Source organism: Mobula hypostoma, chromosome 4 (genome assembly GCF_963921235.1).
Source record: "Mobula hypostoma chromosome 4, sMobHyp1.1, whole genome shotgun sequence".
Classification (NCBI taxonomy): domain Eukaryota; kingdom Metazoa; phylum Chordata; class Chondrichthyes; order Myliobatiformes; family Myliobatidae; genus Mobula; species Mobula hypostoma.
Window position 1 is genome coordinate 64952774 of NC_086100.1, and position 18799 is coordinate 64971572.

Here is an 18799-nt window from a genome sequence, read left to right on the forward strand (position 1 = left end):
GTGTTCTGGATTTCCAGCATCTTCAAAATCTCTTGCACTTGCTTTATGTTCCAAGACTACACTGGTAAAGCTCCCCAACACTTTCTCTGCCACACTGATGACTGCATTTGTGCAGCCATGCTGAGCTCGTCAATTTAATCACTTTGCCTCCAGCTTTCAATCTGCTCTCAAATTAACTTGGTCCATCTCTGACACTTCTCTCCCCTTTTTGAACTCTGTTTCCATCTCTGGGTACAGACCATCTACTGGCATATTCTACAAACCTCCACAGTTATGTTGACTATACATCTTTCTATCCTGTCACTTGTAAAAATGCTGTTCCTTCTCTCGGTTCCTCTCCACGTCATCTTTTTTCAGGGTGAGGCCTTCTATTCCGGGACATCTGAGATGTTCTCATTTTTCAGAAAATGAGGATTTCTTTCCACAACCATCTATACAGCCCTCACCCACACGGTACTGTGCAGGTGTCTTGGGCACATAGTAAAAAAAATCTAAAGCGAAGATGCTTTCAAAACTAATGAAATGAGAAGTTTCTAAATATCAAAAAATACTATAAACGTTTGCACAATACTGTCTCACCTCCATATCCCACACATCGACCCTGCAACATAACCAGGGTAGGCTTCCTCTTGTCTGTAAATAACAGCCCGTGCCTTCCATCCAGCACATCAGTCTCTGCAATTTCCTCCATCTATTTCCAAAGGGATACTACCACAAAGAACATCCTTCTCTCCAATGTTTCCCCCATGCCCCACTTCCACTTTCGGTGGAGATTTTTCTCTGTGACTCCTACTTCTGCTTGCCCCTTCCCACCACTTATCCCTGCATCTGTGCTAAGTGCATCACCTGCCCCAACACTTCCTCAGCACCATTCAAGGCCCCAAACTGATGAAGTTGCCTTTCATCTGCGAGTCTGTCAGTGTCATTTACTTTATTTAATGCAACTTCCTCTACATCAGCGAGATCCGACGCAGATTGGGGGACCACTTCATCAAGTACTTTCACTTCATCCATTGCAACAGCCAGGTTTTCCCCATAGCCACCCATTCCAACTCCATTTCTCATTCCCACGCCAATATATCTGTCTACAGCCACCTCAACTGCTACAATGAGGCCAGAAGATTAGAGGAGAAGTGACTCGTGTTCCATCTTGGTCGTCTCCAACATGTTGGCATCAACTTTAATTTCTCTAACTTTTGGCAATCACTCCCTTCTGTTTTCCTCGATTCCCCTCCCACACTTCATTTTCTATCATTCTGGTGGCCCTCACCCATTCCCTACCATCACAACCTTGCCCATCACCTCCCTCTTGTTCCCCCACCTCCTTTCTTTTACTCCATAGTATACTATCCCCTCCTGTCACATTTCTTCTTCATCCCTTTGCCTCTTTGACATATCACTTCTGAGCTCTCACAACATTCCCTTTCATCATCCTTATCCCACCCACTTACCTTCCCCTTCTCAGTTCTATTTCCTGCTAGCTTATGCTCTTTTACCTTTCCCTGCCTTTTGACGGGTCTTGGCCTGAAATGTTGACTGTTCATTTCCTTTCACGGAGGCTGGCTGACCTGCTGAGTTCTTCCTGGATTTTGTGTGTGTTCCTTATAATTCAAGTACACTGCATCCTTTTCCCACCCCAACTTGGAATAAAGTGCAAGACATAGAAATCACTATACGTTACAAAATAAACAAAATGCAAAAGGCAATATTTACTCAACTGAGTCCTTATGAAGAATCTTGGCCCAAAATGTCAACTGTTCATCTCCACCCATAGATGTTGCCTGACCTGCTGAGTCCCTCCAGAAGTTTGTGCATATTGCTCAAGATTTCAGGCACCTGCAGAATCTCTTGCGTCTCTGTCATTGCAGATTTCCAGTTTTCTACCCCTGTACAGGCTGCTCTGCCTATTTAGATCACTGTCATTCTGACCTCTGAGATTTCAGCACACCACAAATGGGGGTGGGGCTCTGCTGGACATCTCTTTAAGCAGAGAATACTGCTACACAAATTTCCATAAGTACTGTGATTTCATAGAGAATATCCTTTATAGTTTGCAGCCATAACATCGATTAGTTCAAGAATGAGTCAGTAAATGTCCAGTACTGAAGGGCTATTCATTGTAAGTCATGCATTAACAAGATAAAAGCAGTGCTATATGTTCAAAACACATATATTTGAAGAGCCATCAAAATCAAATATAACATTCAAACTGCAAAGGTGTAAAACAAACAGAGAATGTGAGGATTAATACTATTGTGCATGTGATCAAAGTCACTGGAAAGAGACTGAAGCTGGTGACATACTGCAGATGCCTTTATTTATCACAAGCAGTCATTCTTGTAGAGAAACTTGAGGTAGAATCTCCCAAACTCAAAGTACATCACATATTTATACAATTAAGATCAAAGGTAAGAGCAGGTGATTCAATACAACTTCAATAGTTACAATGACGTCATTTACTTCAATAATTTAGGTTGACAATGCTGCCTTTGAATTACTCATTTACAGCGAGGGACACCTCTAAATGTTCAACATCCCTGCTGGGACAAACTAATTGACACGGATATTCTAAAAACTTCTGAAGACAGAGAGCCGGATGCCCAAGTTTAGTGTATGTGTGAGCTGACTCTCTTGAGTAGACATTAGATCAGCTGTCGATTGTAACTATACCTGTGACCAAGTTTGATATGCTAAGGGAAAACATCAACCTGGATTGCCAGCTTGAACACAAGTCACAAATGGTGCAAATAATTTAGCAATGTTGCCTGGTTTGATGGAAGTCAATTAGCTTGACTTGATTGGCTTAATGTTTGGCTGATGCATATGTGAATTCTGCAAGCCATATCTCTTAGTCTGTGGGCCAGCCTGTGCTTCACAGACAGTGCAAGGTGTGCTTTTAACTTTAATTTATTGCTGTCAATTTACAATCCACATTAAAAAATGAACCTGAATGAGAATGAGTGGAAATAAGCGAACACAGTGGATGAGTAAACTGAGTTTAGCTCAGGGTTATGAAAGAAGGAAGATAGGAAGCTGACCTGGACGTCAATGAAATAAATCAGTTCAGAGGTCTGAAAGGAGAAAGAAGAATTGATATTGTGCCTTTCACTCACAACACGCTGGAGGAACTCGGCAGGTCGGGCAGCATCCGTGGAAAAGATCAGTCGACGTTCTGGGCTGGAACTCTTCGTCAGGACTGAAGAGGGATGGGGCAGAGGCCCTGTAAAGAAGGCGGGGGGAGGGTGGGAAGGAGAAGACTGGTAGGTTCCAGGTGAAAAACCAGTAAGGGGAAAGATAATGGGGTGGGGGAGGGGAAGCAGGGAGGTGATAGACAGGAAAGGTGAAGCAGATATAGGGGAAAACACAATGGGTAGTAGAAGGAGGCGGAACCATGAGGGAGGTGATAGGCAGCTGGGGGAGGGGCAGAGTGAAATAGGGAGAGGGGAAGGGAGGGGGAAGGAATTACCGGAAGTTGGAGAATTCTATGTTCATACCAAGGGGCTGGAGACTACCTAGACGGTATATGAGGTGTTGCTCCTCCAACCTGAGTTTAGCCTCATCATGGCAGTAGAGGAGGCCATGTATGGACATATCTGAATGGGAGTGGGAAGCAGAGTTGAAGTGGGTGGCCACTGGGAGATCCTGTCTGTTGTGGTGGACGAGTGGAAATGTTCAATGAAGCGGTCCCCTAGTCTGCGTCGGGTTTCACTGATGTAGAGGAGACCGCACTGGGAGCACCGGATGCAATAGATGACCCCAACAGACTCACAAGTGAAGTGTTGCCTCACTTGGAAGGACTGTCTGGGGCCCTGAATGGTGGCAAGAGAGGAGGTGTAGGGACAGGTGTAGCACTTGCGCTTACAGGGATAAGTGCTGGGTGGGAGATCCGTGGGGAGGGACGTGTGGACTAGAGAGTCACGGAGGGACCAATCCCTGTGGAAAGCGGAGAGGGGTGGAGAGGGAAAGATGTGCTTAGTGGTGGGGTCCTGTTGAAGGTGGCGGAAGTTGCGGAGGATAACGTGCTAGATCCGGAGGCTGGTGGGGTGGTAGGTGAGGACAAGGGGAACTCTGTCCCTGTTGTGGTAGCGGGAGGATGGGGTGAGGGCCGAAGTGCGGGAAATGGAGGAGATGCAGGTGAGGGCATTATTGATGACAGCAGAAACCACGATCCTTAAAGAAAGAGGACATTGGAGATGTCCTGGAACGGAAAACCTCATCCTGGGAGCAGATGCAGCGGATACAGAGGAACTGGGAATAGGAATGGCATTTTTGCATGTGGAAGAGGTACAGCTGAGGTAACAACAGACAGGATCTCACATCCCTGCTTCCCCTCCCATACCCCTTTATCTTTCCCCTTACTGGTTTTTCACCTGGAACCTACCAGCCTTCTCCTTCCCACCCTCCCCCCACATTCTTTATAGGGCCTCTGCCCCTTCCCTCTACAGTCCTGATAAAGGGTTCCGGCCTGAAACATTGACTGATCGTTTCCACAGATGCTGCCCAACCTGCTGAGTTCCTCCAGCGTGTTGTGAGTGTTGCTTTGACCCCAGCATCCGCAGATTATTTTGTGTTGTGCCTTTCACTCCCTCTGGATGTTTCAGTGCACTTTCCAGATGAAGACATGGATGTGGGTTTCAGGGTAAATGAGTAGCGCTCACAGAGATAGGCAATGTTGCAGTGGTAGACATTAGCAGACTCAGTGGACAAACAGGATGTTTGAGAAGTACTCAGTTGCCGTATCTACTGCTTAAACATTAAATGAATGAAACCAATCCTAAAAGTTAAGAAATCAATAAGCACCTCTTGTCAGTAAGGCAGTAAGCAGCAGTGAGGGGCTGAAAACTTGAAGAAAAGGCAAAGAAATATACCAACAAAAGCCTGGCAATAAGCTATCCACTGGAGGAACCTACATTAGGGGTTTGAATCAGAATCCTGCAGCTCTGCAATGTTTCAATCCAAAACAATGACAGTTCCTCCTCTCCCCCCTCCCACATAGATGCTGCTCCTCTAGCAGATTGCTTGTTGCTCCAGATTCCAGCATTTGCAGTCTCTTATGTCTCCAAAGGTTGGCGATAAATGGATAAACACACACATTTTATGATTTTGTTTGTTTGCCTTGTTGATCAGATCTGGATATAAATCACAGTGTTTAAATCCTTCCTGGAATTTTCCAGTCTCTAAGCCCTTGCATGTCTATACTTTTGTTTACTCTGTAACTAAGACTAGTCCCAACAGTTACAGCATTGATATCAAACATGGCATAAAAAGAGTAAAAGCAGAGCTTTACCATTTGAACTGATATAGAGTCATGGAGCACCAGAGCACAGAAACAGGCCCTTTGCCCTTTTTAGCCTGTGCCAAATGCTGTTCTGTCTAGTCCCATCAATCTGCACTTCCCCCATAGCCCACTATACTCCCCCCTTCCATGTAAAAATCTAAATTTCTCTCAAATGCTGCAATCAAACCCAATCGACCACTTCCTCTGATAGCTTGTTCCACACTCACGCCACACTCAGGTGAAGAAGCTCTCCCTCAGGTTCCCCTTCAATATTTCACCTTTTACCCTTAATCCATGACCTTTAGTTCTAGTCTCACCCAACCTCGGTAGATAGAGTCTGCTTGCATTAACCCTATCTATTGTGTGCAATTCTAGTTACAATACTCTAAATTTGGCCTCACCAACATCTAATGCAACTTCAACATAACAATCCAACTACTGCAGTCAGTACATTGATTTGTCGAGGCCAATGGGACAAAAGCTCTCTTTTTGACTCTGTCTACCTGTGATGCCACTTTCAAGGAATGATGGATCTGCATTCCCAGATTCCTCTGTTCTTCCACACTGCTCAGTTCCCTACCATTCACCATGCAAGTCCTCTCAAAGTGCAGCAACTCACAGAAGCATCTCTAAATTAAAAATAAATAAAATTAAGAGAGCTATAGAATCACAAAGGAATGGAATGATATGGTGACAGCATTATATTCTGTCTGCCATTTCCCCAGCTGGTCCAGATCCCACTGCAAGCTTTGATAGCAACCTTGGCATTATCTACGAAGTTTAACACATTATCATCCAGACATGTATGAGGTGTTAAGGCCATTTCACAGAAAGCAACAGCTGCATGTGCCGGGAGTTTAGAAAAATCAAGAAAGAAGCTTAAAAGATCTTTCCAGCTTTACACATTTTTTCATTACATTGCATATTTTAAGTGTACAAGGTTGAAAACCAATTAAAGGAAACCATTAGGATCATTCTCACTACAAGCAGTACCTACAGTATAATAATGGCTGAATGTTATAATGTGTAAAACTGACAGAATAGTCATTGGATCAACATGTCCCCGCCAAGGAATGATGGCAAACATCTATGTAGCTTTAATATCCAATTAGTATAATCTATTTATTCATTCACACTGTAACACTATATCAATTTTTTTGTAGTTGTATTCGATTTGGGGATCCACTGTAGGCAAATACAAAAAAAAGTTATGCCAATGTGCTTACAGTAAAACACTAGAATTCAAGGAAAATTTTTCAGTAATAAAAACAATACAAGTTGGCCTGGATCTGAATGTTTAGAAATCACGTGCATAAATATTATTTGTTATTAACAAGAATCCAGATCACAAATGGTCATCTATCAGTATGAAAAGCAGCAAAGAAGAACCTGGTGCAGAAACAAAGAAGAACTTGGCAGAGAAACCCAAAATATTAACTCTTTATTTCACTCCACAGATGCTGCCTTACCTGTTGAGCTCCTCCAGCATTTTGAGTGTGTTGCAACTTTCACTATTGAAGTTATTTGCAAACTATTTTATTAATATTTCAGCTTTTATTGAAACTGACTTAAAAAAGAGTGCAGTCATCATTGTTCCTATCTGTGGACATAATGCACATTGTTCATCGCACACCTCTTGAAGAACTTACTCCAAAACAATGATGCCCAAAGGACAATTTTCCAACAGTTGAAGCTATTGCATTTATTGCAGTCTGCCCCACCAGCTGGAGGTTGTTCCCCACCTAGAAGCCTGCACACAATAATCTCCTAAAGAGCTGATAGTCAACCATTTGATAGACAGGTCAGTTAGAAATATTCAGCTGTTGTGTTCTTACAAAAAATTGATTTGCAGGTATTCATTACGCGTGTGGTTTTGGGACAATGTCAGTATCAACCTCATCCATCACTTCATGGATATTACTCAAGTAAACACGAGGAAATCTGCAGATGCCGGAATTTCAATCAACACACATCAAAGTTGCTGGTGAACGCAACAGGCCAGGCAGCATCTCTAGGAAGAGGTACAGTCAACGTTTCGGGCCAAGACTCTTTGTCCTGGAGAAGGGTCTCGGCCCGAAACGTCGACCGCACTTCTTCCTAGAGATTCTGCCTGGCCTGCTGTATTATTACTCAAGTAATTGTCTTTCCTTACTTTCACAAATCCTCTCCACCTCTTACCTCCATTTTTGTTATTGCTTTACTTTTGACTTTCTTGAACCTTTTTTTTTCGGCAACTGGTTTCCTCTCAAAATCAGATGCCAGGGACAAGTAAGTAATGCACAGGGACAGATATTGCAAACAGAAAGGTGATAGTGCTCAGCTTAGTTGATTTAGCTGTGCATTGACTATATTGTCCAAGACATGGTAACTCCCCTGCTGTAATTCCAAGTAGTATCCAGGAACTTTTCTTTGCAATCACAAAATAGACCAGAAGGCCCTTTGCTTAACATTTTATCCAAAGATAATGGTTTGGCTAGGCAGTACACACACTAGATTCCAGGGGTGATTGATAAGTTTGTGGCCTAAGGTAGAAGGAGTCAATTTTAGAAAACCTAGCACATTTATTTTGCAACATAGTCCCCTCCTACATGTACACACTTAGTCCAGCAGTCGTGGAGCATATGGATCCCATCTTTGTAGAAGTGGTCCACAGCAGGGGAGATTGATAAGTTCGTGGCCTTAGGTAGAAGGAGATGAGTAAAACAGCTCTTATTACCTGCACGTGCAGTTCAACTCTGAGTGAAAATGCAGAAAGTTTAAAGTTAATAACTCATCTCCTTCTACCTACATCTCCACAGCATCTGACATTCATATTTGATATGAATATAAATCGTATTCTTAAATTCAGCTAATTTTAATTCAATTTAACAATAAATATTTACAGTTGTTTTGCAGATTAACCTAATATTTACAAATTAATTTAATAGCAATGGTATAGTTTACAGAATATTTGTCAAGAGTCCAACGCCAGTTTCATCCGGAAGATTTTCAATTTTCAAGTGTTTCCAGGCTAATTGCCAATAAGAATTTGTAAGCGTTTTGAAGATCCATAGACGAAGCCTTGTTGATTTGTTGACCTTCTTGCTTAAATTCTTTATTTCAACACATAATATCTACGGATTAACTATAAAATAGTAGCAGTCTGTTAAACAGCAATTCTGCAGAGAATTACAATCGAATGTTTAACATGTGTACCGTACATCTTATAAACGCTGCCACTAGTGTCCAAATATACAGATTTTGACTTTTAAGAGTCAATGGGTGTATTTGCAGAAACGTCTTTCATGTCCTTTATGTTCGTGCTCTTGTGAGTGTCCATTGGGAAGTGATGGCTAATTCAAGAACTAGCGTGCGACAGGCACCACATGTATAGTGTACCAAAATCATGGGCTTGGTCACCGTCTGGAATTCCTTCTTTTCCATCATTTTAAGAAGGGGTTTCAGCCGGCGGATGAGAGCCGCCCGAAATGCCGTAGAACAGAGCTTCATTTCCAACCAAGGTGAGTCGGAACTCTTGAGCTGTCTCCGAGCTCAAGCTACTTTCCATGGAGCATACGGCACAGGACAAAGACGGCACCACGCTCTCTGGCAAATTGCCGAACACCCGTGGTATCTGCAACGACTTCAATGCAGCCCACTCTCCGCTGTCATCATACAGAAAAAGTGCGTCGTCTTTCCGCTGCCGCTTCTTTGACTTGATGTAACACAGCACTATTCCCAGGAGGAAGGTTCCATAGAAAGACATGACAATTAAGATGTACAGATATTCGCTGTCCTGGGAGTCACTTGCAGCCTTCGCTGTCTGTGTACCTATTTCGGCGAAGTTGGTTTCACTGGAATTGCTCATCATTAAGTCGATAGACTGCAATTTCTTAAAATAGAAGATCCTGGTAGAAACAATTAACAGGGAATCAGGTCTACTCAAATTAAACTGTGTATCGTGTTTCTCTAAATGAAAGTACAACATTAAAGGGACTGAAAAAAACTAACTTGCATTTTGCATGCACTGAAGCGATTATTAACAAACGTGGAACATGCGCAATCAATTTTATTTTATAGAATGTTACCAATATGGCATTTACTTACCAATCGGTATAACATATATCTTTCAAACTTCTCAGAAGGATGAAGTGGTTTAAAAACTGGAGCGCAGTTCAGCTCACTTATGTGTGCAGTATTTCCCTTCGTTGCAATCAACCGACTTTTATATAGATTTCATTCCGCACCATCACGTGCCAAGGGAAGTTAACTCTGAAGTGAGGGAATCTGGATTCATTTTACTGAGATTTTGGACGAGACGAACTTTTGACTTAAGCAGGAAAATTGGCAGTAAACTCACTCTAGTGACGTGTGAGTTTTGCTCTTTTATGAAGTTCATTCGAGAGAGCAAAATACAATCAACGGACAAACGTGCAAGACTTCATTCGCTGCTCTATAAATTAATAACTTTGCCATTGGCAATAGAAGCCGTTTCGCTGATAAATTTAAGGATTTAATTCTCATAGCAACACAATTTGCGAACGTGAATTTGTGCATACATTTTAATCCTAATCTGATTTTGGAAACATATTGCTTTTTGTGCTGGTGAGGATGTAAGAGCACACACTGGAAGTGGGAAATACACTGAACGCGGGAAGCCCGTTAGGTTGTCCATTGGGTAGGTGCAGATTTACTATTTACATATAGTTTCAAGCCCTTAATATGGAAGCTTGAGTTTCTTTTAATAAAAACATTTTAAAGTTTCTTGGTATGGATTTATATTAAAAAAATCAAACATCGTTATCAGGATCTCCCCCACCTAGACCTCTCGCCCGTTTTCATATTCAAGTTTACTGGAAACAGGCAGCAAATTACTATTTGGCAATTGAGAAGTGTGAGTGTGCGCGTGCGTGCGTTTTAAGAGCGCATCAAGAACGTGTCCCACTAAAACAGACATCGTAGCTTCTGAGAATCTGCTATGACATTGCATTCACACGTCACGTCATTCTTGAAACAGTTGCGGCTATTGCACTGATAATCAACGGCTTGTCAGTAAATCGGAGGTTCTTGCGTGTAAACCTAATCTTCGTCCACGAACAGATAAAGTAAATAAAAAGTAAACTGCCCTACGTGTCAACATTTAACACATGAACTGAAGATGCACAATAGCAAAGCTTTTAATAATTCATTACAAGCAGGATAATATTCAACCCATCGAATCAAAGCAAACCCATTCCCCCACTTTCCCTGAAATAAGACCACAATGCTCAGAAGCAGAGTTAGGACATTTGGCCCATCAAGTGCGCTCCGCCATTTCTTCATGGCTGATCTCCGCCATTCTGGCAGCCAACCAAAAAAGGCTCCCTTTATTCCCAATCTTTGCCTCCTGCCAATTAGCCAATGCTCTACCCATGCTAGTATCTTTCCTTTAATACCATGGGTTCTTAACTTGTTAAGCAGCCTCATGTGTGGCACATTGTCAAAGGCTTTACAAAAATCCAAGTACACAACATCCGTTGATTCCCCTTTGTCTTTCCTGCTTGTTGTTTCTTCAAAGAATTCCAACAGATCTGTCAGGCAAGACTTTCCCTTAAGGGAACCATGACAACGATGGCCTATTTTTATCATGCACCTCTGAGTACCCCAAAACCACATCCTTAACAATCTTCCCAACCACTGAAGTCAGACTAAATAGCCTATAATTTCCTTTCTTCTGCCTCTCTCCCATCCTGAAGAGTGGAAGTGACATTCACTTACACATTTCAGCAGTATATCTACATATTATATAACTGAAGAGCTCTTGTTAAAAAAATGGCAATTTTACAAGTTTTTGCATCTTCAAAAACAAATCAGAGTTTAACTAACCAAATCAAAGTGGAAATCACAAATTACAATTTTATTTTATAACTGAAAACATATCCAAATACAAATAAATAAATGAATATATTTTGTAACGCAGTTCACATAGATGTTTGCAGGAAGTCCACTGAAAATTTCTAGACTTTTGTCATGAAATTCATTACATTAAATACTAAGATTACTGTACAATTGACTAACTGGAAGAAAAATTTAACTTGCACTAAATTTACAGTCCCAAAGGTATTTACATATAGAAATGAACCAATAAATACCAAGATTTAATGCAGGTGCCACACTATAATTCCTTAAAACAAACAGTAGTCAAGGTAGAGCAGAACAAACTTTTACCAGTCTGTTTTACACAAGTGTACGCACTTTTATCTTATATACATTTTAACCTGTTTCCCACTCCTCACATTTACATTTAGAAAGTCTAACCATAAACCATGCGCAAAACATAACACAAGCTTATTCATATGAAACAAACAAGTTCAATGCACTCCTGTGAAATGAGAGACCATGACAGTGAACTTACAATTGCGTTTGTCATTACTGTACTGAGCTACTGAATCACCATTCTTAGGACAAGTAATAATAACTTGGATTCATTTCTCCAAAAGCTGTTGTTATCCCACCACCAACCCCCTCCCATCCCAGCCATCTCATTGTGAACATGATTACTTTGTTTTAAAAATGTTCACAATATTTTATATATAAATCAATGGACATGCATTCCAAATTCTACCCATTTAACTACAATTGACACAAACCTACTAGTCATGTCCATTGATAGCCACAACTGATAGCCAGAAGACAATTAAACTTATAGTAGTATTCTTAAAAGTAACCAACTTGAGAACTGAAAGGTCAACAATCAGCAAGAGGCTGAATGATTACGATTTTGAGGGTCCTGTTTTCTGCAAATCTTGTTCTCACAGTGAAAGTAGCTGTCTACATCATATGTAAACTCCAAACGTTATTTTACAGCTGCAATTAAATTGAGTGACCTGTTTACACAAGTCAAAAAACATGAAAATCACGAATTCAGGAAATGATGGGAAAAAACCACCCTGTTTTTTTTAAAGTCACAGCTCATGTATGGTGATGTTTCAGCACGTCCATTTTAAAGCCATGATACCTCAATTCTGCAAGCAAAGTGTAAAGGTGAAAGTCTTGAGAAAAACATGCTTTTTTGTTTCCATAATTCAAGAATCTGTCTAATGGCAATTTGGTTTTTACCAATTACAAAATGAAGACCAAGGCAAAATGATCAGATAATGGCAAAAGTACAAATTTCTACTTTGAATACACTGGATACTTTAAGGGGCAACATCTCTTTTCCCAGAGTCTGAAACCTTTTGTTCCTACTTACATCAAACAACTGGACTTCAAGAATATAGAGGAAATATTAGTATGATCATTGGGCAAGCCATCCTGGCAAATCAGTAACAACTGTTCTGAATTGGTTTGTATAAAAAGTGGATCCTGTCAATGAACTTCTACAAATGCATTTCTGTTGTAGTGTTTTAACATTCAACTGCACAAGCTTTACTAAAATGCAAAACTGTTTATCATTTTTGAGGCAGTTAACAGCAGAATTTGCATATTTCCTCATTAACACTTTACCACTAATTTAATAAAAGAATCAGTACAATACATGAAAAGACAGAAGTGGGTGTTAAAAAAAAAGTGTGATTTATAAGCTTAGTTCCAGGTGTCACAGAAGTCAGTGCTTGTTAGGCTTTTCCTCAAGAATAATTTCCACCCCTCGCCCCATTCTTCCATGAAGATACTGACTGCTTAGTGCTTTTGTACCCTAGTACCCTAGCGAGGCCACAATCCATGCATGGAATTTATCAGCGAGTGTAGGCAGAATATTAGAGCAAGGACATCACAGACAAGTTCAATCCTGTACTCAGCTAACAATCACATGAACACTTCCAACCAGACTTATCATTGGAGGCTGTAACTATGGCCAATTTTCATTCCGAAATTAATTGCACAAACCACTATCTTAACTAATTACAAAGCAGGGCTATCCTATATATCCGATATTAAATGATTTTTATGGCCCAGCTTATCAGTGGCTAGTTGCATCAGAAGTCGCCAACAAATAATATTTATCTCAATTTCTTAAACCTTTTCAGATTTAGCCCTGCACTGATTAAAACCCTATTAAGTTAAACATTGCACAAGTGTATAATAAATAAACTGTACGTTTCCATAACCTAGAACACAACTGTATTAGAGGTTCAAGAGATCATGTAGTTACATTTGTTCTTGTGGATCATTGAGTAATAATTTATAAACACAAACACAAATAAACAAATTATTTTTGTTTCACAAACAACAGGAATTCTGCAGATGCTGGAAATTCAAGCAACACACATCAAAGTTGCTGGTGAACGCAGCAGGCCAGACAGCATCTGTAGGAAGAGGTGCAGTCGACGTTTCAGGCCGAGACCCTTCCTGACGAAGGGTCTCGGCCTGAAACGTCGACTGCACCTCTTCCTACAGATGCTGCCTGGCCTGCTGCGTTCACCAGCAACTTTGATGTGTGTTGCTTATTTTTGTTTCAAATGGTTTAGCAATCTTGACCTGGATAAATGTTAATACCTATAAAGAATACTACAGAATAACCTATTTTATAATGTGATGTTCTCTTTTTGATTAATCCTATGACCTTAGTTTTGAAAACATTGTGTTCTGATGTCTGTTATAATCATCTTTCAGAGTCATTCCTATTTATTTGGGTTGTGTGGAATGCAGGTATTATTTTCCACCATACATTCGTTCAATGTCCGCTTGATAGTGGGTTTTGAGTTCCTTCCGTTTCAATTTGAAGGCATCTGTCACCAGGCCTGTCTCTGGAGTCCAAGGTTCAGGACTCAACCGCACTTTTAATGGTATTTCAAATTTCTCCAATTTTGCTGCAAACAAATGCCAAACAAGTAATTAAAATTACAACATATATAGATTTGAATCTACAAAACACAAATTATAACACAAAAAGAACTGCTTCCTTCCTGTCAGTCAGTGTTAGCTTTTATCCTCTGAATGATCCTAATCTATTCTGTGCCCTTTGTCCCCACCCCCCACCATTTCTGCATTCCTTTAATCTTTCTTACCTGCTTAATCCATCCTTAAAATGTGAATCTGATTACCCCACTGCATTTTGGCATTTGGAAAGAATGGAAGGGTATGGTTATAAAGCTACATTCAATATGACTCAGGTATTCATTAATGTGAGAAAGTAAGTCTTTAAGCACAATGAAAAGCGACTTACCAAGCTGCCCATTGTGCATTACTTAAAGTTGGAATCATTCAGGACTTTCAAAAGGCAACTCAATCGACATGAGGGAAAACAATTTTCAGGGCCACAGGAAAAGGGGCAATGGGTATGATTTAATTGCTTTAAAAAGAACTTCACTGTGGCTTCAATGGCCTCCTGTCAGTTTCTACTCAGGTACCAAGTGTATTCACCAAGTCACTTTAGAAGTTATCAAGAGTTCTAGACCATTGCTCCAACAGCACAGATTCAAATTCCAGTCTGGAAACTGGGGAAATTAAATTTTAATTACTAAATAAATGTAGATTTTTTAAAAGTTAGTCCCAGTAATGATAAGCATGAACCTACTATAAACCCATCTACTTAACTAATATCCTTCAGTGTAATGAATTATGTCACTACATCTAATCCTATACAGGTGTGCAAATAACATAAGGCTTACAAAAACCAGAGATGCAGAGCTACAATCTGTTATTCTAACTCAGCCTGTCCTGTGTGACTTCAAACCCACCATGGTGCCTGACTCTCATCTGCCTTTAGTTCAAAAGAGTGGATATTAAATGCTGGCCCTGTCTTCAACATCCACATAATAAAAAAATCCAAAATAATTTTGTGAAAGGGTATTCCACTGTCTTACAACCTCAGTGAACTTTAAAATATACACTTTATGGTTGAATTTCCAAAATCAGCTTTTGTGAAAAAACAATTGCTTTTCACCATATAATCTCCCTATCAAATGAAAGACACCTTGCTTGCAGGAATCTGCCTCTAAGATTTAAAGTGTAAGAGTTTGATACGTATTCAGATTTTATTGTGGCACTGTGGTTCAGGTAACCAATCGGGGGGGGGGGGGGGAGGTGAGAGAAATATGGCTGTAATTGTGGAGAGCATGGACAATTTCCTGCCAGAAGGATTGAGAGCCCTGATGTCTGTATTGCCTAGCTGGTGCCTGAGTTCAAGACATCTCATTTGACCAGCAGAAGAATTTTGAGTGGGAGGGGAAAAATCCAGTTGTTGTGGTCCATGGGAGGGGGTGGACCAACAATACAGGTTGAACAGGGAAAGGGGTTCTGTTGAGGGAATTTGATCAATTAGGGACTGAATTAAAAAGCAGAACCAAATGATTAATATCCCTGAATTACTAAACAAGCCACATGCAAGTTGACATCCGGTCAAGCAGTGAGTTAAGTATGTGGCTCAAAAATTGGTGTGGAAGAAGTGGGCTTGAATTTGTAGGATATTGGCATGAGTACTGGGGGAGGGACTGTTCCAATGGGACAGGCTGAGGCCTGCATCCTGGTAAATTGCATAACCTGTGCTATGGTTAAGACTTTAAACTAAACAGTCATGGGGATGAAATAGAAACATATGGAAGGTATCAGTAACATGCCAGAAATTCAAGAGTCAGGGTGGGGGGTGGGGGGCAGAAAAAAAGGCTATAAATCAGAGTAGATTAGAGGATGGTCCCTAGGTTGAAAGGGTTAACACGTTACTGGTTGTGGGCCTGTTCTTGCTGGAGTTTAAAAAGACGAAGGAGATCTCATTGAAATCTACTGAATTTTAAAAGGCTTGGATAGAGTGGATATGGAGAGAACATTTCCAGTAAAGAGTATAGGAACATAGGGCACAGCTCAGAATAAAACAAATCCCCTCAGAATAGAGATGAGGAGGGATTTCTTTAGCCAGGGGATGCTAAATCGATGGAATTCATTCTGACAGATAGCTGTGAGGCTAAGTGATTGGGTATATTTAAAGCAGAGGTTGGTAGCTTCTTAATTAGAGATGGTGTCAAAGATTATAGGGAGAAGGCATGGGCTGACAGGGAATAATAAATCAGCCATGATCGAATGGTGGAGAAGATTTGATGGGGTGAAGGTGGCCCCATTCTTTTCCAATGTCTTATAGTCACCATCAGCACATCACTAAGATCATGGTCAAGAGTTTACTATAAGCTATGATCATTTACAACTTAAATGTTTCTAAAAATTAGAAATAAAGTCTGCAGCATTCAAGATACAGAGATCACATTATGAATCGTCAAACGCACTATCCTTTAAAAAGCTCAGAATTTGTAGGGTGAATGATTTTAAAAGGGAACTTTAACCATATTAAATTTTTAAAGTGCAATTGCCATTTTTAATGTAGTAAAAGATAGCATTTAAAATTTAAAGCAAACCTAACAAAATGGAAGCTGCAATTAGAATTTAAGACTTCAAGTTCAGATATTTCTATGTGTTTGTAGATATGTATCTGAAATTGAAGTTAATATGCTTGTATAATAAATTTTAATTGCAGCTTCCATTTTGTTAGGTTTAAAGCAGGGCAGAAAAATACCCAAATCTACAAATAAAATGCTTGAGGCTTTTGTTCCCGTTTACTTGGCCTCAACAGAGATCATTTCCTGCAGAAATCAGCAAATCTGCCACCTTTAGCAAACTTACCGAAGAGTCAGTGATATACTCCTACATCTATAAAAACTGGTTCATGTACTCCTAGCAGGGGCAGAGATTTTTAGTTTCCATCATAACTATCTCAGGTAAAGCCTTGGATCAGTCAACATTAACTGTATCACCCTATGATTTGTGCATATTCTGCTGATTCATTGGCTGGGATATGCCTCAAGCTAATATGAAAGCTGTGCAATAAGAACAAATCAAAATCGTACCCTGCAGCAAAGCCAACAACCAACATTACCAAGAGTAAAGAAAATCCAACTCATAACTACTTAATCAGTGATATATCTTCACTACACTGCTTTCTAAAACATTTCAATCTGACCTGCTGATGATTCCCAGCATGTTATGATTTTAAATGCCCACTATCTGCAGGTAAGCCTCGAGTTTAAACATCAAACTTCTGTTAAATGTCTGAATTCATCGTATCCTATAATAAATGTCAGGCCTTGAAACCATAAGACCATAAGACATGGGAGCAGAATTAGGCCATTTGGATTATCGAGTCAGCTCCACCATTTCATCATTGCTGATCCAATTTTCCACTCAATCCCAATCTCCTGCATTCTCCCTGTATCCCTTCATGCCCTGACCAATCAAGAATCTATCAACCACTGCCTTAAATATGCATATAGACTTGGCCTCCACAGCTGCCTGTGGCAACGAGTTCTACAGATTGCCCGCTGCCTGGACAAAGAAATTACTCCTCATCTCTATTTTAAAAGAACACCCCGCTTTTTGAGGCTGTGTCCTCTGGTTTTAAGACTCTCCCACTATAGGAAACATCCTCTCCACATCTACTCCATTACGGTCTTTCACCATTTATAACCATATAACAAACCACGTAACAATTACAGCACAGAAACAGGCCATCTCGGCCCTTCTAGTCTGTGCCGAACTCTTACTCTCACCTAGTCCCACCGACCTGCACCCAGCCCATAACCCTCCATTCCTTTCCTGTCCATATATCTATCCAATTTAACTTTAAACAACAACATCAAACCTGCCTCAACCGCTTCTGCTGGAAGCCCATTCCACACGGCTACCACTCTCCGAGTAAGGAAGTTCCTCCTCATGTTACCCCTAAGCTTTTGTCCTTTAACTCTCAACTCATGTCCTCATTTGATAGGTTTCAATTAGACCACCCCTCAATCTTCTGAATTCCAGTTAACACAGGCCCAGAGTCAGAAAACACTCCTCATACAACAAGCCATTCAATCCTGGAATCATTTTCATGTGCCTCCTTTGAACCCTCTCCAGTATCAGCACATCTTTTCTAAAAGGGGCACAAAACTGCTAACAATACTTCAAGTGAGGCCTCACCAGTACTTATAAAATCTCTACATTACATCCTTGCTTTTATGCTCTAGTCCTCTTGAAATGAATGCCAACATCACATTTGCCTTCCTCACCACAAACTCAACCTTCAAATTAACCTTTCGGGAATCCAGCACAAGGACTCCCAATCCTTTTGCACCTCTTTTTTTTTGTATTTTCTCTCCATTTAGAAAATAGTCAACCCTTTTATTGCTTCCAACAAAATGCATGACTATAAACTTCCCGACACTGTATTCCAACTGCCATTTCTTTACCCATTCTCCTAATCTTCTCTTAAGTCCTTCTGTAGCCTCTCTACTTCCTCAAAACTACCTGCCCCTCCACCTATCATCTTCAAACTTTGCAACAAAGCCATCAATTCCATCATCCAAATCATTGACATATAACATAAAAAGAATCGGCCCCAACTCAAACCCCTGTGCATGATTCCAGGATTGAATGGCTTGTTGTATGAAGAGTTTTCTCACACTTGCAGCCAACCAAAAAAGGTTCCCATTATTCCCACTCTGCCTTCTGCTAATCAGCCACAGCTTTACCCATGTTAGAATCTTCTCTATAAGTACTCTGGGCTCGCAGCTCATTAAGCAGCCTCATGTGTAGCAC

General features: G+C 40.6%; 1 protein-coding gene across 2 annotated transcripts in view; it reads right to left on the reverse strand.

Annotated features, from left to right (window-relative positions):
- Window positions 1-13635: 13635 nt before the first annotated feature.
- acsl3a (acyl-CoA synthetase long chain family member 3a) overlaps window positions 13636-18799 on the reverse strand; it is a 71983-nt gene continuing 66819 nt past the window's right edge. For both annotated transcript variants that reach the window (XM_063045887.1, XM_063045886.1), the window contains exon 15: window positions 13636-14046. In XM_063045887.1, the coding sequence (XP_062901957.1) occupies window positions 13889-14046 (158 nt within the window). In that variant the 3' untranslated portion in view covers window positions 13636-13888. The remainder of the gene's footprint in view (window positions 14047-18799) is intronic.